This window comes from Glarea lozoyensis (genome assembly GCF_000409485.1).
Source record: "Glarea lozoyensis ATCC 20868 chromosome Unknown GLAREA6, whole genome shotgun sequence".
Taxonomy (NCBI): Eukaryota; Fungi; Ascomycota; class Leotiomycetes; order Helotiales; family Helotiaceae; genus Glarea; species Glarea lozoyensis.
Genome location: NW_007361001.1, coordinates 2,342,904 through 2,368,318, shown reverse-complemented (window position 1 = coordinate 2,368,318; position 25,415 = coordinate 2,342,904). Strand labels below are relative to the sequence as shown.

Below are 25,415 nucleotides of genomic sequence, written 5' to 3'. Positions count from 1 at the left end.
CCAAGCCCAGCCAGTAATTCCAACTTTTCAATTCTCGCCCTTTAATTGCGGTACCGTCTCTCCACGGAATGCCTCTGTCGCATGCAAGTTCGTCACAAAAGCCAGTCCAACCTGAGGCATGAATTCGATCTTGCGCTAGCAAGCCTCACATTGCCTCACCTCGACCACCACTTCACCAGGCCCATTTGTTGATGCACCTTTGCAAGAAAGCCTGTGTCGCGCGTACAATCTCTCACTGATTTATTTATTTCCAACTCGATACCGACGACAAACACGCTTCGGCGTCGCAATTAGCATTGACTTCAGAACCGCCACAACTTCAGCGACATCGAGCCCACGATGACGGAGGTTTCTGCGACTAGGCTTTACCTAGGCAACCTCCCCCGCAATGGTAAGTATATCGCTGCGCGACTGCTTTCTCCTGTTACAAGTCGCACGACCCCAATGTCTCTCATTGGAAAGACCTATTACTGACAAGTTGTCGCAGCGACCAAGGCGGATGTGGAAGCCCATTTCAATACCCACGGAACTGGCGAGATCACGGAGATCAAGCTGATGAATGGATTTGGTTTCATCGAGTATAAAGATGCCATGGATGCTCGCGATGTTGTTCCTGGTACTTCCTCCTTCGTCCCCCCCCGATCCAAACCTCTTCAAGATCCCTCCAGTGTGGTTACTTCGACGGAAAGCAGACTGCTTATACTTTTCTAGCTTTTCACGGTTCAGACTTCATGGGTGAACGTTTGACCGTCCAGTTTGCGCGAGGGACTCGCAATCGTGATGGCCCATTCGCCAATAACGAGAGAACTGCTCCTCGCCCTCGTCGTACCCCTCATCGAATGCAAATATCTGGACTTCCAGGTGAAACCAGCTGGCAGGTCTGTCTCCCCCGTTCCTTCACCCGGACTCTTGGATATCACGTATTGCTATTTGGACTCTGAGCAACTTATACTGTGGACGGATCCATTGTCCACAGCCTATCCACTGGCATGCTTTTCTTAGTCTTAAGCCCGCATCATGCCCTGTTTCGATGTACCTTTATCATCATTGCAGGTGTGTTAGTGCATATGCCTGAGCAGCCTCGGACTTTAAGACTTTACTCTCCCTGTTTCTGGCCTTTCTTATCCTTTCGACTCCCTCATGATCTTATTTGTTGCTACCATCTGCATATCTGGACAGCAATCACATCACGTAGGAAGACCTCCAGCAGTAGGGGAAATGTGCTCTGCCCATAGGACTTTGGTACTGGCAACTTTTGGAGGCTTCTTCCAAGGCTTGAACTTTTGCACCAACATACCGGGACAACAACTTACATGGGATTCGGAATTTAGGATCTAAAAGACTTCGCACGTCAATCCAGCCTTGACGTTGTGTATTCAGAGACGGGCCGCGACCGAGACGGCAAAGGGTTAGCATATCTTCTGCGAACGCTCAATTATTCACACTGACTTTTCGTTAGGAGCTTCGTCGAGTTTGAGACCGCTGCAGATCTCAAAACTGCAGTCGAAAAACTCGATGGACGCGAGTTTAAAGGTGCTCGCGTAACCTGCGTCGCAGATGTATGTTTGACCCTAGTTCAACTCTCCATGATTGCTAACTTCTGTAGACTCAGCCTGATGTTCCACGCGATCAACGACGCTCTCGGTCACCGGGCCGAAGACCATACCCTGATGATTATGACCGGCGCGGACCTTCTCGAGGATACAGTCCTAGACGTGAAGGAGGTGGGGGCTACCGTGATAGGAGCCCCCCTCGCCGTGGCTACTACGACGACGACCGCCGAGGATATCGCTCTCCACCAAGAGCTCGTGGCCCAATTGACGACTACCCGCCTCCTCGCGGCCGATTTGAGGATCCCTACCGTCGCGACTATCCCCCGGATCCATATATGAATGGTCACGGAAGGCCCCCATATGACAGAGGGCCAAGGGATTATCCACCACCAAGGGAGCGACGTGGTTATGGAGAAGATTATCCACCGAGTCGCTACTAGTAACCCTTTTAACCTTACAGGACATGCTTTGGGTTTATGCAATGACAGACTGTCGGTATTGAAAATTAGTTACGTATCGTTGAACAGTCTCCAAAAGATAATGAGGGATTATGGAACGTACTCGGAGACGGTACTGGCGATTGATGTGCAATGCGGTTATATGAATGTTCTTTCAGATTCTTCACGAAGTTATTTCCTACAACAAAATTTTACCTCTTTGTTCGGGCGGAAGAGTGCACTGTCCCTGAATCGTCCAGCATAATTTGTACATCGGAAAACGACGTTTATGTATTTGATAGGAGAAACAAAATGCCTGATTTTAAAAGACCATACCTCTACGTGCGATTCCGAAATATTGATCGTGTAGCCAACTATCACACACCATCATGATGTGTGACATCTTTGGCTCGTTTGCCAGGCCCACGAATGACCTAGAGTTGATGAAACGGATATTAATCTACTACTATACAAACTACACATGCAGATATGAATCTCAGAATTCTCTGCTGGCGCCAATATCACAAACATCAAATACGCCAGTTTCTGGCAGATTCTTCCATTTCATCGCTTTTTTCAACAGAGCAGGTGGTTCTAACACGTCTTCCGCGGTCAGAACCCATGTGCCCCAATGAATACCCATAGCTTTTTTGCACTTCGTGTCTATAAAGATATTCACACTGTCGAAGGGATTCGCATGCATAGGACTCATGATATATCTAGGGTCATAAGCGCCTATAGGTATTAGACCAAGATCAAATGGTCCTCGCAGCTCTCCGATCTGCTTGAAAGCAGGACAGTGTGGTAAACCGGCGTATTTCTCTCCATAATCATCTTCTACTTCAGGAAGTTGCGGGACTGTGCGGTAGCCTGTGTCACCTCCGAACCAGACAGACTTTCCGCCCGAAGAGACGGCCCATGAGCACCACAGCGTTTGGTTCTTATCAAAAGCTGTTCGTGCGGATGTGTGCTGACAAGGGAGACAAGAGATTCGTGCGGTGATGTCTGAATTCGAAGAAGTTTCTGGGCTTTCCGAGGAGGCTGTTGATATCCTTTTTTCTCCGGTCTTCGGGGAAAGCGTAATATCTACGTCCTGCCACCAATCCAGTTCCTGCACATTTTTTACGCCGCTACTCTCGAACCACTTCTTCAATCCAAGTCCTACTACAAACTGCGCGTTTGGGTGGTATTTGTGTATCTCGAGGATCGTAGGATGGGAAAGATGATCGTAGTGGGAGTGGCTGATAACTACAACGTCTACCATGGGTAGATCTTTGATGACGCAAGGTATTTCAGTATATCGTTTTGGTCCCATGAAGCTAGATGGCGAACAGCGGTCTTCGAAAACCGGGTCGAATAAGACTCGTAGTCCACCGGGATACTCAACGTAGTAGCACGCATGCCCAAGCCAGGTTGCGCGGAGCGACTTCGACTCGGCGCGGGTTGCGAGGAAGGTGGGTTTGATTACTGTAACATGTGGAGGAGTGGTGTCTGGCCATTTCATCTTTCCTGATATTATACGCCTTGAGTAGGGTCAGCGTGTGCTTGGCTAGAACGATACCATGGTACGTCTTGAAGGGCTAGATATAACATAGAGCTCAACATGTGAAAGTTGACTAGAGTTGGAGAACAGTATGTAGTCGCAACACCTAGAGTATGTACTCACCACGCCATAGACATTCCGATTTTCACAGGATTGAAATCAACATAGCTCGGCCATGGATTTCTAAATCCAGATCCTCCTGCCAGATGATGTTCTTTACCTTTTGCATCTTCTGGTACAGCTCCCAATGCCGTTGGAGGTGTCATGGACATCGCATATATCGCCGCAGTAGCCATACCACCGGTCGTTGAGGCTTTCAGAATATTGGTAGGGAGCAATATAGCTTTGGTAGCTCTGCGATTAAGGAATTTGCGGAAGAGTGAGCGCATTGGGGAATTGAGAGAACAGCACAACAAAGAGGGAATGGGTTCTTATGAATGATTCTTGCATTCAATTGTACATAGATGCCCTGGCTGAGGTGAGATTGCGTTTCAAGGCGCACCGCTCACCAGGTTCCAAAAGATGCGAATGCGAATAATTGGTGACCTAAACTGGTGATGACACGGAGTTAAGAGAACGTCCGCGGGAAATCGGTGAAACTCCAACTCCGGGCACAGATGTCCGTCTCTTGACGAAAGCCTAGTTTGTCCATGTCCATTATCACCTATGTACTCGTATCTGTCAAGGCTGAATAAACCCATGTGCCTGGTCTTGTCTTACTTCGATGTTTTTGTACATGCGACTTGAAGCGAAAGAATACGCAGTTGAGAGCGAGGGACAAGCTTTTTTGCGAGGTTGGTTAGTTGTTAGATCAGATAACCTTGGTGAAGCTGGACCTTATCCTTGCTACTGCTCCCGTGTTGGAGAACACATAAGGCTGACCATTAGTAACTGTTCGCAAGTTATTCTTAATATGTGCAACCTAGTCTGATTGAACCTAAGATGAAAGACATTGATCGCACTCAGATTATGATTCTACCTACACTCAAACCTACTATAGGTTCCTAATCAGTACAAAGCATGGTACAATCACTCTTGCTTAGATCGATACTAAAATCACAGGCGGTGAAGACTCTTAAGAGCAAGGCATCTGTTATACATTTGGCATTTTCGGCGCAGCTATAGCTACACCTAATTATGGAGCAGAGAACTTATAATCATACTGCTTCTTTGCCTCATCCGCCAGCTTTTTCAGCTTATCTTCACTCTCTTTGAAATCGTTCTCCTTTTCCAGCCTTTCCACATACTTGCTGTTGTAATTCTTACCCTCACTTGGGACATCAATTCCTTTCTGTACCGCCGGCCTGTCGTTAATTCTCTTCCACCACCTCTCGACATTCTTGAACTTGGCCAGATCCACACCAGCAAAGTAGGCCCAGTTGACCCAGGAGAACGAAGCAATATCAGCGATAGAGTATTTTCCACGTCCAGGTCCAATAAGGTAATCGCGGTCGGCGAGCTGGATATCAAGGATTCCATAAAGACGTTCACTCTCACCCACGTACCGTTGAGTTGGGTATGGGATACGTTCCTTGGCTAGGCGGAAGAAATGATTGGCTTGCCCTTGCATTGGGCCCTATTTCCAGTTAATTCATTTCCACGTCAAATTACTTGAGAACTTACCAAACCACCGTGTTGCCACGCGACCCACTGTTCGCACCTGCTCAAATCGTCCGCATCATCAAAGCTAAACTTATGATCTGGATCATAGTGTCTTGTGAGATAAGCTAAAATTGCGGCACCCTCGAAGACAGAAAACTTATTGCGGTCATGATCCACGATGGCAGGAATTCTACCGTTGGGTGACAATTTGGTGAACCAGGGCTCTTTCTGGATGTTCTGCATGATATTGATCGATTGTACAGCATAGTCCTTGCCATATGCATTTTTGAGCTCTTCTAGTAGAATGGAAACTTTATGGCCATTGGGCGTGCCAAATGTTAACAGTTCGATGCCAGAATTGGCTATGAGTCCTGTTGGTCGAGACATGTTTGATGCTGATGTCGCGTTTGTTACTTTGAGAAAGTGTCTTGAGGTTTGTGAGATTCTGAGGATAGGAGATTTGAACATCAGGACTTGAAAAGATTCTTTATGTAGGAAATGAGGGGTACTGCAAGTACTCGAGTATCCTTTGTCGATTGAGCTAGTGTCCGTTACACATGTGGGCTGGCTGACAATTGCCTAGGCCGATGAATCACAGAATGGTAGGACATAAATATTAGTCAGGAGCAGGAAATTCGAGGGTATGATGTACAGGATTGAAGGACATTGACTGGAGAGACTGCTCAAGAGGTCCTGTGCTAATAATCTCTGGTGGTCGGAGATATTTTGGTAGATGTAAGTGGATTGGTAATGATGTAATGCTACGAGGTAAGGTAACAGATTTGGACTGCCTTTGCGGGAACGGTACATAGAGGTGCGGCAATTCCGTAGCTTCGTTGAGGGCGCGACTGCACGGGCCGAAGCTCATACAGGGAAACAGGGTAACAGGGTAAGTATCAATTGTTCAATTATCTACCGGCTTGGAGAATGTGTAGTGCTTTTGACAATCCCGTGTTCAGAATCATTCCTTAGTTACAGAACAGTAACGCAGGTCAAAACACTCGTTGCTTTAAAAAAGAACATTCGTTACATTGGCATTTCCTTTTAGAAATACCCTCTTGTAAGAATTCATGAAAGCGAGTGCATTGTTAACAACAGAATTTCCCTTGGCACTGATATGGTATGACATGGTAATTGCACGAGCTGACCAGAATTTGGGAATGTAAAATAACAATGCCTATTTTCATATACCATTGCCTTGGCCTTTCTCAAAGCTCAAATAGAAATCCGCCACAATAATTAATACTACTACTTCGAAGTAGAACAAACAAGTGTCGGTATCGTAAGATGCAAGCGCTTTCTCTTAAAAACGATATCCTTGGACAACTATGTTTCCGAGTAAAGGAGAGGACCCAAGCTATGCCTTGCAAGACTTGACGAAGTTGCTCTCCGACTCATAAAATAATCAACCGCTGTATGCCTTTGGAGATTTAATTTATATTAGTAGGTTAACCACAGGAGGAACAAAACGATGTTGCCAGCCCAGTTCGGTCAGCCGTTCGTATTGCCCCTCGAATGGCAACAGAAAAAACACGAAGGAGCGGAAGATTCACTGGTCAGAGTGTAGGCCACAGAGCGATTTCCAAGTTAAACGTGTGAAATGGATCCTTTCTGAAGCTACATGATGACTGAGATATTCTTAGATATCGAGTTTGTTAGCCTTCAAAACCCTCTCACGTCTTGAGGTTGTAAACCGCCACACCGTCTACACCCTGCAGCTTGCAGCAATCTGCTGGCCCATGCGCCTCGGGCAGAGTTCAGGGTTCATCACACCGCTTATAATGAATTGCAAAATCAAATTTGCTACGGAATAAAAAAGAACCATGTATTTTCTAATGTAAGATCAATTTGGACTAGACTACCATGATCCTTCATCTACCGTCTGCTTTTATACCATGCTGAAACATAAGATTGCAAGGCCAGACGTAGAAAAGGTAATGGACCATAACTCGCGAAAAGAGAACCCTTAAATTCTCCACAATGGAGACCAATGCAGAAGCCAGAATAACCGGAGGAGCCTTATTCATCGTACAAATACCACCCTTGCGCCTCTCGTGAACGTAGACTGCTGAAGAGACAAGAATGTATGGTATGGAGCACCACAGGCTGATAGGGGAGAGGAAGTTGTGTTTATGGAGGTAGATTGGTCTGCGGGATATTGACGTTGTGAGCACATAGATTTACTGATGTCCTGCCTTTCGGAGGGAGCTGGCAAGCCACTCCAGACCTTCGTATAGACCATCTCCGGAGGTAGCGCAAGTGGATTGGATATACTATTACAAGATTAGAAACATTGTTTTAGGGTGTGAAACTCTCATGACTTACCCAGGCACGTTGTCTCAAACTGTGGAGGCCCAACTTATCTGTGATCTCGGCAGCGTTCATGGCATTCTGTTTTTGATCAGCGGTAGACTTTTTAATAGATTTTTTTATTTCACGTACTGGAAGATCCTGTTTGTTGGCGAATACCAACAGAATGGCATCTCTCAGCTCATCCTCGTTCAACATACGTTGCAACTCCTCCCGCGCCTCGACAACACGGTCACGATCGTTGCTGTCGACGACGAAAATGATACCCTGAGTGTTTTGGAAGTAATGTCTCCACAGAGGGCGAATCTTGTCCTGTCCTCCAACATCCCATACTGTGAATTGAATATTCTTGTACTCAACAGTCTCGACGTTAAAACCTACGATGTACATTAGCGGCAAGTTTCCAGACGATCTCTGCAGGGTGGCAAGGGATGAAGCAGAGCATACCGATGGTGGGGATTGTGGTGACAATTTCTCCGAGCTTCAGCTTGTAAAGGATTGTGGTCTTTCCGGCGGCGTCCAATCCTACCATGAGAATTCTCATCTCTTTCTTTCCCCAGAGTCGGTCAAAGAGCTTGGAAAATGTAAGACCCATGATTGCGGTGGGTATGGGTTCAAGGAAGGGTACTGTTGTGTTCGCTCGTGCGACTGTGATTCTATTGTTGGGAAAAGAAGCTATCAGTACGATGCTTGATTGCGCGATAAAGGAGGGGGAGGCCGAATATAAACAATCGATATAAGAGGACAGATGGATCGACTCTTGGTGTGGTGAATGAGCCTCTCACGGGGTAGGCTGCCATGAACCTAGCGGTCTCCATAGCAGGATTACTCCTCGGACGGACACGCGCGGACGAGGTGAAAGGCAGCCGCAGACCGAGACATCGCTGGCGCAAAGGAGACATATACTGGAAAGTTACTCACAGTTCGACGAGGGCTACAATGACCCGGTGGAGATGTTCGTGATGTGATTAGCGAGGAGTGTGATAGTCGGTAAGATGGTGAGAAGGACAGCGATGGATGTTCGTGGAGTGGGCTTGCAACCAGAAAATGCCCATGCACGCTAGACCTATCCTAGCCGAGCCGCAACGTGAATTAATTGTCCATTTCGAGGAGTTGACAGTCGCGAGCAAATCTGTCTTCGAACGCGACAAGCAAATCATTGCACGGGGCTTCGAACGGAGAGTATCCTTTTCACAACCACGCAGCGGGAATTGAGCTCAATCATCCCCAACATGCGATTTACCACTACATCGATCCTGCTAGCGGCCAGCAGTCTCCTTGGAAGCGCAGTTGCACACAACATCCAGCTTGCAGCACATGGCAGAGAATGTTTCCACGAGAGCTTGCACAAGGACGACAAGATGACAGTCACCTTCCAGGTGGGAGACAGAGAATTTGGCAGCGCTGGAAACTTGGATGTAGACTTCTGGGTGCGCAACTCCCGCTCCCCATACTCCTTTTCCAATGGCTTACTTCGGGCAGATACAAAATCCAGCGGGTGGTTATGAGACTCATCAACGATCCGTTTCCAACGGAGACCATTCATTTACGGCGAACCATGATGGCAAATACATTTACTGCTTCAGCAACGAGCATTGGTCGGCATCAAGCAAGGACGTCTCATTTAACGTGCACGGAATTGTGTATGTGCCCGAAGCGGAGGCACCATCTGATCCTCTAGAGGCGGAAGGTATGGATATGGCCCTCTTGCCAGGCCATACGGACACTAACTGCCGCCCTTAGTTCGACAATTGTCAGAACTCCTATCCCAGGTAAAGGACGAACAATCATACATTGTGGTCCGCGAGCGCACGCACCGGAATACAGCAGAAAGTACGAATGGCAGGGTAAAGTGGTGGAGCATCTTCCAGATGGGCGTACTTATTGGTGAAGGCATCTTTCAAGTTTGGTGGCTCAAGAGATTTTTCGAGGTAGGCAAGAACAGCTCAGAGCGATTCGGTTTTCTCAGTCGATAGATTGTCTGACATTGTCTCTGTAGGTCAAGCGGGTTGTATAATATTTCTAGGGCTCTTGATTTTCTGTAAAGGTCTTTCGGCGCAACAATCATCGAAGGCATCGGAATTGCGGATGAATGTAATTAGTGCCAAGAGCTTGGAACTGACAACGGTACCAAATTTTATGGTGCTTTGTCACAGGAATGGGCTTTATGGCGACTCGTGTCGCAGTGTCAGATTATGTTTTCAGTAAGATAGCGAGGTCGAAATCACACGTTCCACGAAACGATGACCGATATGAAGGACCCTACTATCTCTCTATCACTATACGCCTGATTTCTATACGAAGCTTTCAAGTTACTGCCTAAACTCCCTCCGCCTTATTGCCATTAGCAACTTGAGAAACATATCACTGGTTTGGTACACGCCGATAAGTCGCCGTCCAAAATCTGATCAGTAGTTCATGGAATCCACATGCGAAAGTCGTTAAATAGCCTCCGCCATCAGTATAGACCCGCTTTGAGCACCCTGTCACCGGGTACTAACGAAATAAACTAGCTCGACGGCATGCAAACACTGTCGGGAGTGATCAATTATATCGCCTTCCTAGGATGGTCTATTATTCTCTGAAGGCCACATGGTCTCAATTTTTATGGCCGAGCAGTTAGCACCTGCTTCAGTTCTTGAGTTCTTACGTCCCTTGGGCTGGTGGGAATGTACGAATCTCCATTTTAGCGATGTGTACTTCACTGGGAATGAGACGCCATCAATATAGGCGAAGTAAACTGGCCATTGAATCAATGTGTACATTCTGCAAAGCAAACGTGTTAGTATTTACATATTATACATATTGACATTACCACACATCTAAAATGCTCTAACCCCTTTATTTTCCTTACTCCAGAGTCGAGATCCGCCATCCAAACACCATATATGCCGCTAAAACCACTCAAAATATACACAACTCTTTCATAATCTCACATTATGCTAAACGGCGGCTGGCTTTCTAGCCATAATGTCCAGTCCGTCAGCTTGGGCGTTGATCTTCACAATTGCCTCATCACCGGTTTTCACTTCACCTCTGATAATCTTATCGGCTAGGCCGTTACCAATCTGCTTGGAAATCAGTCGGTTCAGAGGGCGAGCTCCGTATTTAGGATCGTAGCCGCGGTCTGCTAACCAAGCTCGAACCTCATCGTCCACATGAAGTGTGATACGACGATCCTCGAGGCGCTTTTGGAGTTCTTTCAGACGAATATCGACAATGTCTCGAAGGGCTTCATGAGAGAGACGCTTGAAAATAATACTCTCGTCCACTCTGTTTATGAACTCTGGGCTGAAACTATGCTGCAAGACATCGAGAACTGCATGTCGTACCTCGGGACTGATTTCCCCATCTGGCTCTTCGCGGTAAGGATGTTGAGGATTGTTTCCAACCAGAATGTCTGCTCCAAGATTCGATGTGAAGACAATGAGGGTGTTGCGGAAATCGACCTTATGACCTTGAGCATCGGTCAAGAAACCCTCGTCCAGCACTTGAAGAAGAAGTGCAGAGATATCCTTATGAGCTTTTTCAAACTCATCAAACAGTAGCACCGCATATGGCTTTCTTCGAATCGCCTCGGTAAGCTGGCCTGCATCATCGTATCCAACATATCCCGCAGGACTACCGATGAGTCGTGAGATAGTATGCTTCTCTTGGAACTCGCTCATATCGAAACGAACGACAGCGGAGTCGGTTGAGAACAAAAAGTTTGCCATCTTTTTACACAGTTCTGTTTTACCAACGCCGGTGGGGCCAAGGAAGAAGAATGATGCCAAAGGTCTGTTTTCTCCATTCAAACCGGCACGTTGCATCCGGACAGCGTTCGCGACAGCTTTAAGCGCCTCATCCTGACCTCTCACCGACTCGCGCAAAGTGTCCTCCATGTGGATCAGCTTTTCAGCATGACCAGATGTGAGTTTAGTGACTGGAATTCCAGTCACACGTGATACCACAGCAGCAATGTCGTCTGCATTGACGGAGTCGTGGATAAGCGAACCTCCATCGGTAGATGTAGCACCGCTTTCTCCTTCTTTTGGCAATTTCGATTCCAACATCGGTATAACTGAATATCGTAGTTCTCCTGCTCGTCCAAAATTGTTCTCGCGCTGTGCCTGATCCAACTCAACCCTTGCTTTCTCCAAGTCTTCTTTTGTCTTCTTGACGCCTTCAATCACAGATCTTTCCTCCTCCCATTTCTGGGTTAGGGTTTTTGCCTCTTCCTGGCATACTTTGAGGTCCGCCTCTAATTTCTCCCGTCTCTCCTTACTTGCAACATCCGTTTCTTTGCGAAGACTCTCGAGCTCGATCTGAAGAGTCATGATACGCTGATCGAGGCGCATGATATCCTCAGGCTTGCTCTCTTGTTGCAGTCTCAGGCCGCTGGCGGCTTCATCCATCAAATCGATGGCTTTGTCTGGTAGGAAGCGATCTGTAATGTATCTGTTGCTGTAAGTGGCAGCAGCAACCAGCGCTCCATCGGTGATTCTGACACCATGGTGGACTTCGTACTTTTCCTTGATACCTCGTAGTATACTGATGGTGTCTTGAATGGTCGGTTCGTTGACCAGGATAGGCTGAAATCTCCTGGCTAGAGCTACGTCTTTCTCGATGGCCCTGTATTCGTTTAAGGTTGTAGCGCCACAACACTGGAGCTCGCCTCGAGAAAGTGCTGGCTTGAGAAGGTTACTAGCATCGATACTGCCTTCTGCCTTTCCGAGCCCGAGCAGGATATGGAGCTCGTCTACAAATAGTATGACTCCTCCGTGGGCGTCTCCCACTTCCTTGAGCACCTTCTTTAATCTCTCCTCGAAGTCTCCTCTAAACTTAGCCCCGGCGATCAACTGACCAAGATCCAGAGATATGACACGCTTGTTCTTAATGCTTTCTGGAACATCCCCCCTCACAATCCTCTGCGCCAGACCTTCAAGTACGGCAGTCTTACCCGTCCCAGCGTTTCCAATCAGAACAGGATTGTTTTTCGTCCTTCTTGATAGCACCTGTATGGTCCGATGGATCTCTGCATCTCTGCCAATGACCGGGTCGAGCTTTCCATCTCTCGCACGAGCGGTCAAGTCGACACCATATTCCTCTAACGCCGACTTTTCCTCCCCCCCTCCAAGATCCATTCGATGCGTGCCGCCCGGGGGGTGAGGTCGGCCATTGGCATATCCGCGATGACACGCGAGTGGTGCGAAGTATCGCGGTGTAAACTTGACTATGGGCTGTATACTTGCGGCAGCTGGCGAGGTGTGTCGGACTATTGTAGTTCTCGTGGCGCTATTAGCGATGCGCCGTGTCGCATATCGCGATTGTCGTAACATGATTTTCAAATTTCAATTGGGGAAACTACTCGAGGTGGGACGATCTTTAAGGGGAAGGGGGAAACAGTCCTCATATTTATGTTGAGGCTTGCAATGGCATGATGTCTGAACAACCAAAAAGTAGCCTCCAGCAGCTTCGAAGGAAATCGAAGGTCCGTTCCATGACAGAGGAAAGATCCCTGCCGAAGCTATTCCTCGATCAGGTTAGTGTGGCAGCTAGGCGGGGGTCCCAAAACTCTCTACCTCAACGTTGGAGACTGACGATAATTATCACACAACAAACCGCCCTTCTGCTCGAGTCCCCTTTTCCCAAGTGAATCTGCGTATCTGCATATAGAGCTATCCCGATACCGACACCGTTTCCAATTCTTGTATGTTCCCTGCACGCGCCACAACTATCAACACTGCGCGACCTACCCGGCATTCCAACATTGCTGATAACTCCGACCAGGCTCTTGAATTAGTTACCTTTGTCGCTGATCTCTCATTTCCGCTATGGTATGTGCCTTTATTTGCGTGTTATCTGTAGAACCGTCCAACTAATTTGTGGTATCTTTCTAGTCGCAATCGGGGTCAGTCGATGATAACCCCACCATACCCCTCCATTTCCCCTCCTCATCAAGATGTTCTCGCAGTTCGAGGCATGGAATGCCCGGCGGTGTGCGCGGTCAGATGGGAGACATTACGTTCAACGATTGTGAGCCTTTACAACATGTGCTGACCGAACGCCTAGTGTTTCTCTGTCAATCGACTGCGTGCCGAAATTCAACGAGTTAAAGCTCAACAAGACGCTCAAGTTCATCATATTCAAGTTGACGGATGATTACAAGGAGATTGTAGTTGAAGAGGCCAGTGAAGACCCGGATTGGGAAGTTTTCCGCGAGAAACTTATCAATGCTGAGTCTAAGAACATGAAGACTGTACGTGGCACCTATGCACAAAACGGATGTGAATTTCCAGCTGATCCATGTTGTAGGGTAAAGTCACCAAGGGTCCACGATACGCTGTCTATGATTTCAATTACGATTTGGCTTCTGGTGAAGGTTCAAGGTGGGCATTTCCGATCAAATTCGAGATTCAATGGCTGTACTAAACGGATCGTAGAAGCAAAATTACCTTCATTGCTTGGTCGCCTGATGATGCTGGTATCCAGGTGCGTAATCCTGACAGGCAACCAAATGGCAACCTGCTGACACTTCAATAGGCCAAGATGGTGTACGCGTCGTCCAAAGATGCTCTTAGGCGCTCCTTGAATGGTATTGCCACTGAGGTCCAAGGCAACGATACTGACGACATCGAGTACCAGACCGTCCTCAACAAGGTCAGCAAAGGACTGGCGTAAGCGAATTTGCTGTGTGAGCATGTTTCATGTTCAAGTACGAATGATGGGCGCGTAGAGAAAGAGAAAATGAATATGATGGGAGAAACGAAGCGATGCCGTATTTCATTGGTGCTACTCAATTGATGTTGCTCATCTGGCCTTGGTGATATCGTAAGTATGGTGGGGGCGGGGCAGATGTCAGATAAATTATCCGAGTCTCTAAAATATCCCATGCCGAAATGGAAGGATATGCGAGGTTGGAAGTGCTCTGACGGCCTGCTTCCGAGGTGATGCACAAGACTAAACCATCAAGCTAAATCTTACCTCGTAGCGTTATGACCACTTTTACCATGCACCTTTCAATGATCTCAAGGTTTCGGAGTATCTAGTCCTCCCGCACGTTATGGTTGGAATCCCGTATGTCTAGCAATTATACAACGGCTCTAAATGCTTTTACCAGTCTATCCCCCTGAGCTTCGTCCTTCAACCTCTGGACCAAGAAGCCACGTAGGTCTGCCCAGAACTCTTCGGTCTTCAAGATCTCGTCTCCATGTCCAATACCAATTTCGACATCCATTTTATCAGCCGGATCATCCTTCTTCTCTACAGCAGCTGCCCCGCCAATAACCATAACTCCTAGCTCTACAGACCCTTTGTGTTCCGCCCCTAGGATATCCTTGAGTACTTTACTATCGGGTACTGGTTTCTTGCTGTGCAGTATCCGTAAAGCTTTCACAGGGATCGAAGCTTGAGATGACAGGCTCTCTTTGAGAGTTAGGATGGAGGTGTTTAAGTCCGCCGAAGCGATGGTGATTTCGAGTGGAGGGTTACGCAATGATTTCAGTATAACTGGAAATGTTGACGTGGCTGAGAGAGTCGACGCAGTAGTTCGTGGAATCAAGGGGGGGCCAGTAGATTTTGGGAGAATTATCTAGACAAAAGTAAGGAAATTTGCCTGTGAAAGAGACCACGAAGGTCCAGAATAGATACTTACAGCGCCGCGAGCTGGATACGTCTTGGGATCTTCGACATGTTCGGCGCTGATCTTATTTGGCCTCGAGTCTAATGTCGTAAGGAAAGACTTTGCAAACGACAATTCCGTCATCATGAAAAGTTTGTGTTTTTAAGTAGTAACAGGAATTCACTTTTGTTGCTTTGCGATTACTTGGGATATGGTCTAGAGTCTATTTAGAGAACCAAAGTTATGCCAGCCATAAAGCTTGCGGGACAGCCTTGGCGCTTTGGCGGGATAAAAGCGGGGCAGATTGAAATCTTATCGTGCTTCGCCAAAAAAAAGTTTCAGAGCTTCGTCGTGCCAGAATCCAAGCACCCGCTTCCACGGCCGTTTCCTGTTCTAATACCGCATCATTGTTGAACTACCGCAATCATGGGTGTAGGACGTCGAATGAAGAAGCAGGGACCCCCTGAGGCACTCGATGAAGCGCATTTTACGAATTTGAAGAGAAAGGCGGGAATGAGCGTTGCGCAATCCAGAGCGGAGTCGCAGCAATACACGAAGAAGCGGCGGACTGGGGATGAAGATGGAGAGAAGAAGAAGAGAGTCAGGAGTGAGAAAAGAGACAGGAAGGCCGCTGCGAAGAAAACTGATTCTGCAAAAGCCCTCACGGAGACGAAAAAGAAGAAAGCCGTGGATGTTCCTCTTCCTGCTTCCGATGAGGAATTGGACGATGATTCTGATGTGGACGATACGATGGCCGACGAGTTTGATGTATCTGCCGACGAAAAGTCTGGGGGACTAGGCGATGATTTCTTGGATTCGGGAAGTGAAATTTACGACTCTGCCGACGATCACGCAAAGACAGCTATGTTCTCCGAGGACGAAGATGAATCCGATGCAGAAGAGAAGTTGACTGCCGCCAATATTGCTGGGTTGACGAGGAAGTTGGACGAGCAGATGATGCAGGACGAGGAAGACGCGCAAGCCGAATTGGAGGAGGCTGCTATGCAGACTAACATCGCTGGTGATCGGCCGCATATTTTGGAAGATAGTGAAGATGAGGAAGGAACTGGCGTCAAAACGAACGCGCTACTGGCACCAGACTTGCAACTGCTACGAACGAGAATCAATGATACAGTTCGTGTACTTGATGATATGGCAAATCTGGCGGAAGAGGGACGATCCAGAGCGGAATACACCGCCCAACTTATCAAGGATATCTGTGCATACTATGGCTACTCGCAGTACCTAGCGGAGAAACTGTTCAATCTGTTTCCCCCGAAGGAAGCGTTCGCTTTCTTCGAGGCTAATGAAACCGCTCGCCCCGTTGTTATTCGAACAAATACCCTACGAACTCATCGTAGAGACCTCGCCACTTCTCTGATTAATCGGGGTGTAACTCTCGAACCCGTTGGTAAATGGTCAAAAATTGGTCTTCAAGTCTTCGAGTCAGCTGTTCCTCTTGGGGCCACTCCCGAGTATCTTGCTGGCCATTATATACTTCAAGCCGCATCCTCTTTCCTTCCAGTTATGGCTCTCGCACCTCAAGAACATGAGAGAGTACTCGATATGGCTGCTGCTCCTGGTGGAAAAACCACGCATCTTGCAGCGCTGATGAAAAACACAGGCGTCATATTCGCCAACGATAGCAATAAGTCTCGAGCTAAAGGTTTGATTGGTAATATCCATCGACTGGGGGCGAAGAACACGATTGTTTGTAACTACGACGCGCGTGAATTCCCAAAAGTCATGGGAGGATTCGACCGTGTCTTACTGGATGCCCCATGTTCTGGTACTGGAGTTATTGCCAAAGATCCTAGTGTTAAGACAAACAAGACCGAAAAGGATTTCCTTATGCTTCCCCACCTTCAAAAGCAATTGCTTCTTTCTGCCATTGACTCAGTGGACCATGCTAGCAAAACGGGCGGATATATCGTCTATTCGACATGTTCGGTCACTGTGGAAGAGAATGAACAAGTTGTTCAGTACGCGCTTAGCAAACGACCGAATGTCAAACTTGTTGAGACAGGCTTGGTTTTCGGTAAAGAAGGATTCACATCTTACATGGGAAAGTCATTTGATAAGTCCCTCAAAATGACACGGAGATACTACCCTCATGCCTACAATGTGGACGGTTTCTTCGTCTCCAAGTTCAAAAAGACAGGACCTACAACAGCAAGTGACATGGCTGCAACTACTACGAATGCCAAGAAAGCACCAACCGAGGAAGATTTGGAACTGGTGGACAGAAGACCTGTTCCGGAAACTGAAGAAGAGGAAGAAGACGCTTTCGGAGGCTGGAATGAAAGTGAAGACGAGGTTTATATTGAACGCGCAAAGAAGAGCGCACTGAGGAAGAAGGGAATTGACCCTAAATCAAAATTAGGGGATGAAAATAAGCGAGGCAAACCCAAGCCTGTGGAAGAAACGAATGGAGCGGCCGAACCATCGGAGGATGCGAATATTGAGCTGATCGCCGAAACGAGTACTAGCACAATTCCCAAGAAGTCCAAGAAAGTCAAGAGTACGAAAGTAGAAATCGTTGCCGTCGGGACAAATGGTTCTAAAGACGGCAAATCAAATCCGAAGGACGATGTTGTAAGTCCTGCTACGAATGGGGCGCCGAAAAAGTCGAAGTCAAAAGTTCCGAAAAAGGCGTAGGTTTGGTTATTAGCATAGGGTGGCGTTAAATGTTTATATGATTTTGTGGATTAGTAATACTCAAGATGATACCTGTCCTAAGAATATTATGTATCAAATCTACGAAGTACAGGAGGACTTTGGAGCAAATGATCTCAGTTATGTCACCATGGGCCAAGATTCTAGAAGACAATGATCGATACCATGTTTAATTACAGCGCACACTTGATTTTACGATTGAATTCGTGATAAGAGCCATGCCATGTAATATCTACAAATTGTTTCGCCGTCCCAAGTTCCTGTTCCTTGTTTCCCATGTCCGTACTCCCACCACTAAGCCTCAGATGAAGTCAACTCCTAAACCGCAAACATGCAAGGAATTTGCAAGCCATGTTCTATTGCAAAAAATGAACGAGGAAAGCAAAGGGGTATATATCTGACCGCAAGATTGCAACAACGCTGGAGACAAGAAAAAGCAAAATACGCTATGCTGCAGCATGTAATGAGGGCTATCGAATGAAGAAACTCTCGAGTCCAATATACTGACAACGGCTATGGGTCAGTCCTCTCCGTCGCTTATGGGATGAGCGCGAATTTCGAGAAAGAGGTCGTCATCTGAGGTCTTGTGTTCGATTTTGGATTTCTTGGCTCGAACGATAGAGGGTGTGCTCTTTAAATGTCCATTCATTCGCGGACTCACAGAGTGAGAACTTTTAGCTGAATGGCCATTACGTAGATCAGCCAATTTGCGCTTTTGTGTACCATTCATCGGATAAGGAGTGGACCGTCGACTGGGATCGATTTCGGGATTTTTTTGAATGTCCAACTCATCTTTAAGTTTGCAATAGTAATCGGCTGTCTCCCGCTTATTCTCAACCACCTCGGTCTTTAACTTAGAGATTTCGTCATGTAAAACCGTTTCCAGATCGCTAATTTTGATAGACAATGACGAGTTGTCTTTGACGGAATTTTCAATGTCCTTAATTTTACTCTTCCAAAGCTCTGTCGTCCTGGTTAATTGCTCGAGGGAATCGCGGAGTTGATTGAGCTGAGGAAACATATCCTGGCTAAATTGATCCGCCATCCGGTGAGACATATCGACAGTATTGATATTTGCGTATCGTGAATCAAGGTCGGAAACGGCGAGCCCGTTAGCCTCGCAATGATCCGCAAGCCGTTGAAGTCGAGGCTCAAGCTGCTGTAGCCGAGTATCAATATTCTCACGGATCGTTACCGTTAAGCGCTGATCGAGCTCTCTCATTTCATCCTTTGTGGGAAATGTACCGTGGATATGAGTAATAAAACTATTGTGAAGGTCTCTGATTTGCGCTTGGACCGAAGAATCGTTCGTCTTCGTAACTCGTACTTGAGTGTCTTCTACCGACTTTAGTCTACTATCAGTATCGGAACGTATATTCGATAACGTATTCTCAAGTGCGGCGGTTCGAGCCTCGGACGATATACGCGAATCTTGAGTGCTAGCCTTAAGATCGTTCATCATACCGCCTAAAGATTCTTCTATAGCACTTAAGCCAGCGAGATCGTCTTCCACTGTCTCGAGACGTTTAGTGATACTAGCTATTTCGGAAGCTTGGAGACTAGTTAATGGCTCGATCTCTTGCCTATCAACTTCTGTTGTATTACTTCGACTAGGCGCGTTTTCGATAGCCGAAGCCCTGCTCTCTAGCGTGGTGAGCCTCTCTTCGTATACAGACTGCCGAGATTCAGCCTCTTTAAATTTACGATCTTGGACCTCACGGAGTTTGTCCACGTGGCCCATAACAGCGGTGGATTTGTTTTTGTGTCCATCAATTTGAGTCTCGAGGCTTTTAACGGATTGATCTGTGCTGTCAAGACGGCCGGAAAAGCTTCTCATTTCGTCGGGCAACGTAGAAGTTGAATTCTCAACTTTCTCGTTTAGTGCAACAGCGTCTCGCTTTATTGATTCCACTAGTGTAAGTAATTTCGACTCTTTATCGTAAATTTTCTTGATGTCATCTTTAACATCCATTAAAGTCTTGTCAGAGTCTAGATTCCGTTGCGTAGCTTGATTGATAGCAGAGTCTGTAATCTCTCGCCAACGACCTAAGTTGTGAAGATTTGCAGCGGCTTCTCTACTTTTGATTTCGAGTTCGGTATAACGAGCACTGGTAGCTTGATCCCGGCGTAGAACGTCCTGCTCAATTTTGGTAGACCGCTCTTGGAATGTCCAGACACGCTTTTCGAGCTGATCTTGGAAACTTTTCATCGAGCTCTTCATCTCCTCCTGGGCACTTTCCAGCTGCTGGCAGCGTGCTTCCAAGTCTCTTTTGTCCTTTCTTAGTGTTTCGATGACTTCGTGACTGGCCGTGTTCTCCCCCGAACTACGAATGACACAATTGAGCTTCGTGCTGGCTAAGTCCGTGATGTCCTGCAAGCAGACCTCCTTCTCCTTCACATTCTGCGTTAGACTGAGGTACAGCTTCTCCGCATTGTCTTTTTGTTTAATCTGGACTTCTGCAGTAGAGGGAAACTTTTTACTAGCACCACTGCTTTGGCTCCTAATCATCTCGGTCTTCTTGGCTTCCAGATCGGTCTTAGCATTGAGCTGCTGGCGTTTTAAGAATGCCATATCGGTACTCTCGCTAACCAATCGGGTTAGAAATCCCATAAGAGCCGTACTGTCCGTACTATTCGACTGTGTCTGGGGCGACGAAGGGTGTGAATGTGAGTTTTCGGATGATGCATTTGCTTCGTGATTCACGGCGACCGAGACATCGAGCGGTTTCTGAAGCAGCGGTTCCCCTAGTAACAGCAAATTAATGAATATTTATATATTGGGTTTGAGGTTAGGCTTAGGAGTCTGTGAGGTGAATAGGACGGGAAAACGTCAAGCTGGGAGTATTGTATATAGTACCTTTAGCAAAAGTATTTTTAGGGGCCTGATGTTTAGGTTGTTTTGTATAGGCTCTGGCGTCCTTGGGTGACGATGATCTCGAGCCATCTTTGGGCTGTCGTACACCGTTACTCAGTCGCCTATCGTGCGCCGGGCGTGTAGGTGGCGACCCATCTCTAGAATAGCCTACGGCAACGGGACTTCTGTCACTACGATTTCCAGCACCGCGATAGCAATCGGCTGCAATCGGAAACTGGCCAAGGCCTCCTCCTCCATGTGGTCCACGCCGATAGTCCCTGGGGTGACTCGACATTGTCGACGTCTGTGCATAAGTCAGCTTTTCAACAATTACCAGCTTCTGAATCCTGGCATCAAAGCAGGTCAAGGAAAAACTAGGCTTTCAACATCGCGGAAGATGATTTGACCTGACCCCCCCCAAGATCATCCCAAGCGCAGTGGATGAGAGTTGAGCAAACATGCAAACTGCTAAATGCTAAATGCTGTTGATAGCCTAGACTACAGCGATAGAGTAGTGGGCGAGCCAAATCGCATTCTCCCGCAAGCAATCGTTATGGTGGAGGGGAAGCTGAGTTGTCTATCCCAGAGCGTAACTCAGTACCAGTGTCGGCCAACTAAGGCCGAGAGAGGGGATGACCAAGATAAACGACGTGTTACCCGGAGACAAATGTTTGCAAGGGTGAGGTCTTGTAAATAATGTTATTGATTACCTATTCTTGAAGAACGAAGAGAGTATTCTTGTCCAAAGGTCGCATAGTGCGCATGTTCAACACTCTTTGGAAAATTTGCAACCCTGCGAATTTGCTAATCTAAGGATAGATTGCGGACAGGAATTATCGATGGTTGAAAGTTGCGGTCGTAATCGACTTCGAATCGTGGTTCATCTGGCTATTGTTTGTTGTACTTCGAAGTAGCAGGGAAGTGGGGTCAAACGGGCGGGAAGAAAATAAAGTTGACGCGCCTGCGTTTGTGTGACCGAATTCTGTAGTGCTGAGGCGAAGTCGCGAAGTCGCGTGAAGAGGGCCGTTGGCTCACGAACGATGCGACAATCGCAAGTTCAGAATCGTGTTTGGTGAATGTGGGTTGAGTCGAGTGGAAATGGAAATGGTACAAAGTACGGGGAGAAGAGAGAAGAGTGTAGAAAGATTCAGTCACCGCCACCAACGCGCGCGTCCAAGGTAATAGGACAGTCCCTTCCACATTTGTAACTTTAAGAGAGGAGTGTACATATCAAAGGTCAGGGTCGGGGGGTCAAATCAATTAAGCGAGCATCCATTATGAACTGGCCCGGTTACACCAAATACTAACGCCGGCTAGAGCCAGACTGAAGCGGCTTTACATTATCGAGGCACCCTCTAAATGCCTTGTGGCACACCTGCGCTTGACAGTCGCGTGGTAGTACGGACAGCCTTGCAAGATTTATTCTGCTCGTAAGCTTCATGCTGAGATTTCCACCTGTTAACCCATAATCTTCGCGCTTCGATCCCACCTTCAATATGGCCACAGTAAGTATCTTCTTCAGAGACTTTCGATGCAGCTTCTGACCACCATATAGGCCATACAAACAGTCTCGGAGAGCAAAGAGCTTCGAGGCTTAAACCTCATCGCGGCGCATTCACACATTCGCGGTCTGGGTGTAGATCCGGAAACATTGGAACCAAGAGCTTTGTCGCAGGGGCTTGTAGGCCAGGAAAAGGCGCGTAAAGCTGCCGCGGTGATTCTACAGATGGTGAAGGAGGGAAAGATTGCGGGGCGTGCAGTTCTCATCGCTGGTCCTCCAAGGCATGTCGGTCGCAAACCACCAGTCATGATCTACTAACGGGGATATAGTACTGGAAAAACTGCAATCGCTATGGGGATGGCCCAGTCTCTTGGACCAGATGTACCGTTCACAATGCTAGCTTCGTCTGAGATTTTCTCATTGGAAATGTCGAAAACCGAGGCTCTTGAGCAAGCCTTCCGCAAATCTATCGGTGTGCGGATCAAGGAGGAAAGTGAAATGATCGAGGGAGAAGTTGTGGAAATTCAGACGGATAGAAGTGTGACGGGTGGTACTAAGCAGGGGAAGCTCACAATCAAAACAACGGACATGGAGTCGGTATACGACATGGGCAGCAAGATGATTGATTCAATGACCAAAGAGCGTGTTATGGCAGGAGATATCATCTCGATCGACAAATCTTCAGGGAAGATTAGTAAACTTGGGAGGTCGTATGCCAAATCGAGGGATTATGATGCGATGGGAGTAGACACGAAGTTTTTACAATGCCCTGATGGGGACTTGCAGAAGCGGAAGGAGGTCGTCCATACCGTCAGTCTCCACGAAATCGACGTGATCAACTCAAGGACCCAAGGATTTCTTGCCCTGTTCTCGGGAGACACTGGCGAGATTCGTAGCGAGGTTCGTGACCAGATCAACACCAAAGTTGATGAATGGAGGGAAGAAGGCAAGGCAGAAATTGTTCCCGGAGTTCTCTTCATTGATGAAGTTCACATGCTAGACATCGAATGTTTCTCATTCATCAATCGACAGTTAGAGGAAAGTCTCGCGCCAATCGTCATCATGGCAAGCAATAGAGGCAACTCCAGGATCAGAGGAACGAACTACAAAAGCCCTCACGGATTACCCCTTGATTTCCTAGATCGCGTCGTGATCGTTAGTACTCATGCCTACGCCAAAGAAGAAATCCAGCAGATCCTTTCAATCCGTGCCCAGGAAGAGGAAGTGGATATTACACCTGATGCCATAGCCCTTCTTACCAAAATTGGGCAAGAAACAGGAATTCGTTATGCTAGCAATCTGATCACAACCTCGCAGCTTATCAGCGCGAAGAGACGCGCGAAACAAGTATCAATTGAAGATGTACAAAGGAGCTTCCAGCTGTTCTACGACTCTGGTAGAAGCGTGAAGTTTGTCGCGGACTTCGAGAAGAGACTTATTGGCGATGGCGGTAACGTGAACCTTTCTGTTATAAACGGTCATGGTGATGCAATGGAGCTGTCATGAATGCAGTGGGATTTGTTTTAGGCGTTTGGAGCGATTGCCAAATGGGAGTGGCAATTTAAAAATGTTAGACCCATATAGTGTATGTAAGAGTACCAGAAGCATCAGTGCAATGACTGGGGAATTGAACTTAGGATGTGCGTAGCACGGTTCAGGATCCCAAAGGAAAATCAATTGACAAAAGTCTTTGCAATCAAAACTGTGTAATAGTCTTCATTTTCCGCTGACATTTTATCAGATCCTGGGTATCATATCACTCCTCATTTTTATAAATCAGACAAAATCCACAACTCTGCTCCAGCCCTCTTCGCCAATTCTTCTAAACTCAATTCCTTCTGCAAAATACCCAGCATCATTCCAAGCCTTCATCGTGGCACCATCGTACGGGCCCTGTTTTACATCGCCATCTCTGCCGTCGGTCCATCGATATTCCCACATTATTGTGGGCTTGGTGTTCTTAAGTATACTGAAGTCCTCATCACTAGGTGCTGGCTCTACCCAGTCCTCTCCCGCCTCTTTTCGATATTGGCGGATTAGCATCTCTCGTTCTTGCTCATATATCTCGGTTTGGCCCCGCGTCAGGAGTAGTGAAGCATTGGTTGTGATTGATGAAATTGACTTTGAGATTGCTAACTGCACCGGATCTTCTGCGGGATCGACATCCATAGACTCATCGGCTTGCTTTTGCTTTTTTGCCTTCCATTTAGGGATCTTTTTCGTTTTTACCTGTGACTTTCCCAGCCGACCTAATGCTTCTAACACTGTTTCTCCCTTCTCTAGTTGGAGGATTAGATTTCGTAGAATATCGGGTAACAGTTGTGCATCGTCATTTAACCGTTGCTGTCGAAGTTCTGCTTCACGCTTTTCGTGGGCTTCCGCCGCTTTTTTCATATCTTTCTTGCTGACGCCTTCCAGCCAGGTATCGTGTTTCGAATCTGGGTCAGCAGCCTTACGAATGAAGTTTCCGGCATCGTCGAAGCGACCCTCTTCCTGTTCGGCTTTCATGTTGAAGGCATCAACTTTAGGGGCATTCCTTTTTAGCCCCCCAGCCCCAACCTCATCGTCGATACCCTCTTCTGCAGCAAGTGCCTCGGCATCTTCTTCATCATCACTACTTTCCTGGTCATCCATTGCGTGTGTTGATAGCTTGCCTTTCGGATCTAGTGCAAAATTGCCAGACACATGACCGCCACTCTTACTGTTTTCCACCTGGCCTTGAATTTCATCGGCTTCCATGAACCGTACTTCTTTCTCCTTTCTGCCTTTCCCCGGAACGTTCGTAGTTTTCTCCCCACTTACTTCTTCCTCTAGATCTGCAAACATATCCTCATCGTCGTCATCCATTTGCGCAGTTGAATTCTGCGCATTACTGCCGTCTTTCGCGTACCCATCCAGCGCATCTGCAAGACTGACTTCAGGCTTGCCTTGCCTAGCTTTTGCTCTCTCCTCTGCCCTCGCATCGAATCCCTCATTTTCTGAATCACTATCATATCCGTCAATGTTGACGGCGCCTCTCTTGGTGCCTGTCCCTGCCCCTCCAATGACATCTGCTTCGAGGACAGCATCTTCTTCCGGTGCATCGGGCGCGAGGGCTGAGGGGTTGCGAATATCAAATTTGGGCTTCTTTGGCGAGGGCCCGTCATCTGCCTCGAGATGATGGGTACGGGCGAATTGTTCCCCCGCACGATTCGGACGTGCAGCAGAAAATCTAGAAGCCATTATGGTGAAGGCTGACTGAACGACCGGTCTTGTAAAACAATTATGATGAAAATGAGTGGTATGTTGCAGGGGTACGAGGCTGGAGTTATCGGGCTTAAAAGATTACCCGTGTCT

At 47.3% G+C, this 25,415-nt stretch overlaps 13 protein-coding genes across 13 annotated transcripts; 6 read left to right on the top strand and 7 right to left on the bottom strand.

Annotated features, from left to right (window-relative positions):
* Window positions 1-339: 339 nt before the first annotated feature.
* On the top strand, window positions 340-1,993 carry GLAREA_03113 (RNA-binding, RBD; the record flags this gene model as incomplete). Its single annotated transcript, XM_008088198.1, has 6 exons — window positions 340-391; window positions 488-616; window positions 712-878; window positions 1,332-1,408; window positions 1,460-1,559; window positions 1,607-1,993. The coding sequence occupies 6 exons, from the start codon at window positions 340-342 to the stop codon at window positions 1,991-1,993; spliced, it is 912 nt and encodes a 303-aa protein (XP_008086389.1).
* Window positions 1,994-2,486: 493 nt separating this feature from the next.
* On the bottom strand, window positions 2,487-3,922 carry GLAREA_03112 (Metallo-hydrolase/oxidoreductase; the record flags this gene model as incomplete). Its single annotated transcript, XM_008088197.1, has 2 exons — window positions 2,487-3,513; window positions 3,657-3,922. The coding sequence occupies 2 exons, from the start codon at window positions 3,920-3,922 to the stop codon at window positions 2,487-2,489; spliced, it is 1,293 nt and encodes a 430-aa protein (XP_008086388.1).
* Window positions 3,923-4,668: 746 nt separating this feature from the next.
* Window positions 4,669-5,522, bottom strand: GLAREA_03111 (Glutathione S-transferase (GST), C-terminal; the record flags this gene model as incomplete). Its single annotated transcript, XM_008088196.1, has 2 exons — window positions 4,669-5,109; window positions 5,157-5,522. The coding sequence occupies 2 exons, from the start codon at window positions 5,520-5,522 to the stop codon at window positions 4,669-4,671; spliced, it is 807 nt and encodes a 268-aa protein (XP_008086387.1).
* A 1,793-nt stretch (window positions 5,523-7,315) lies between these two features.
* On the bottom strand, window positions 7,316-8,040 carry GLAREA_03110 (P-loop containing nucleoside triphosphate hydrolase; the record flags this gene model as incomplete). The annotated part of the gene is made up of 4 exons (XM_008088195.1): window positions 7,316-7,408; window positions 7,461-7,526; window positions 7,578-7,822; window positions 7,893-8,040. The coding sequence occupies 4 exons, from the start codon at window positions 8,038-8,040 to the stop codon at window positions 7,316-7,318; spliced, it is 552 nt and encodes a 183-aa protein (XP_008086386.1).
* A 637-nt stretch (window positions 8,041-8,677) lies between these two features.
* GLAREA_03109 (Supernatant protein factor (SPF), C-terminal) lies at window positions 8,678-9,421 on the top strand (the record flags this gene model as incomplete). The annotated part of the gene is made up of 3 exons (XM_008088194.1): window positions 8,678-8,875; window positions 8,928-9,135; window positions 9,189-9,421. The coding sequence occupies 3 exons, from the start codon at window positions 8,678-8,680 to the stop codon at window positions 9,419-9,421; spliced, it is 639 nt and encodes a 212-aa protein (XP_008086385.1).
* Window positions 9,422-10,387: 966 nt separating this feature from the next.
* GLAREA_03108 (P-loop containing nucleoside triphosphate hydrolase) lies at window positions 10,388-12,766 on the bottom strand (the record flags this gene model as incomplete). The annotated part of the gene is made up of 1 exon (XM_008088193.1): window positions 10,388-12,766. One exon carries the CDS (start codon window positions 12,764-12,766, stop codon window positions 10,388-10,390), a length of 2,379 nt encoding a protein of 792 aa, XP_008086384.1.
* Window positions 12,767-13,139: 373 nt separating this feature from the next.
* GLAREA_03107 (Actin depolymerizing protein) lies at window positions 13,140-14,108 on the top strand (the record flags this gene model as incomplete). The annotated part of the gene is made up of 5 exons (XM_008088192.1): window positions 13,140-13,264; window positions 13,500-13,686; window positions 13,743-13,816; window positions 13,871-13,919; window positions 13,971-14,108. The coding sequence occupies 5 exons, from the start codon at window positions 13,140-13,142 to the stop codon at window positions 14,106-14,108; spliced, it is 573 nt and encodes a 190-aa protein (XP_008086383.1).
* A 409-nt stretch (window positions 14,109-14,517) lies between these two features.
* On the bottom strand, window positions 14,518-15,192 carry GLAREA_03106 (Ubiquitin-like protein; the record flags this gene model as incomplete). Its single annotated transcript, XM_008088191.1, has 2 exons — window positions 14,518-15,018; window positions 15,082-15,192. 2 exons carry the CDS (start codon window positions 15,190-15,192, stop codon window positions 14,518-14,520), a joined length of 612 nt encoding a protein of 203 aa, XP_008086382.1.
* Window positions 15,193-15,474: 282 nt separating this feature from the next.
* On the top strand, window positions 15,475-17,706 carry GLAREA_03105 (S-adenosyl-L-methionine-dependent methyltransferase; the record flags this gene model as incomplete). The annotated part of the gene is made up of 1 exon (XM_008088190.1): window positions 15,475-17,706. The coding sequence occupies one exon, from the start codon at window positions 15,475-15,477 to the stop codon at window positions 17,704-17,706; it is 2,232 nt and encodes a 743-aa protein (XP_008086381.1).
* A 538-nt stretch (window positions 17,707-18,244) lies between these two features.
* GLAREA_03104 (uncharacterized protein) lies at window positions 18,245-20,873 on the bottom strand (the record flags this gene model as incomplete). The annotated part of the gene is made up of 2 exons (XM_008088189.1): window positions 18,245-20,469; window positions 20,582-20,873. 2 exons carry the CDS (start codon window positions 20,871-20,873, stop codon window positions 18,245-18,247), a joined length of 2,517 nt encoding a protein of 838 aa, XP_008086380.1.
* Window positions 20,874-22,074: 1,201 nt separating this feature from the next.
* Window positions 22,075-22,397, top strand: GLAREA_03103 (uncharacterized protein; the record flags this gene model as incomplete). Its single annotated transcript, XM_008088188.1, has 2 exons — window positions 22,075-22,083; window positions 22,134-22,397. 2 exons carry the CDS (start codon window positions 22,075-22,077, stop codon window positions 22,395-22,397), a joined length of 273 nt encoding a protein of 90 aa, XP_008086379.1.
* A 33-nt stretch (window positions 22,398-22,430) lies between these two features.
* On the top strand, window positions 22,431-23,585 carry GLAREA_03102 (Nucleic acid-binding protein; the record flags this gene model as incomplete). The annotated part of the gene is made up of 1 exon (XM_008088187.1): window positions 22,431-23,585. One exon carries the CDS (start codon window positions 22,431-22,433, stop codon window positions 23,583-23,585), a length of 1,155 nt encoding a protein of 384 aa, XP_008086378.1.
* Window positions 23,586-23,855: 270 nt separating this feature from the next.
* GLAREA_03101 (GYF) lies at window positions 23,856-25,301 on the bottom strand (the record flags this gene model as incomplete). Its single annotated transcript, XM_008088186.1, has 1 exon — window positions 23,856-25,301. The coding sequence occupies one exon, from the start codon at window positions 25,299-25,301 to the stop codon at window positions 23,856-23,858; it is 1,446 nt and encodes a 481-aa protein (XP_008086377.1).
* Between the last annotated feature and the right edge of the window lie 114 nt (window positions 25,302-25,415).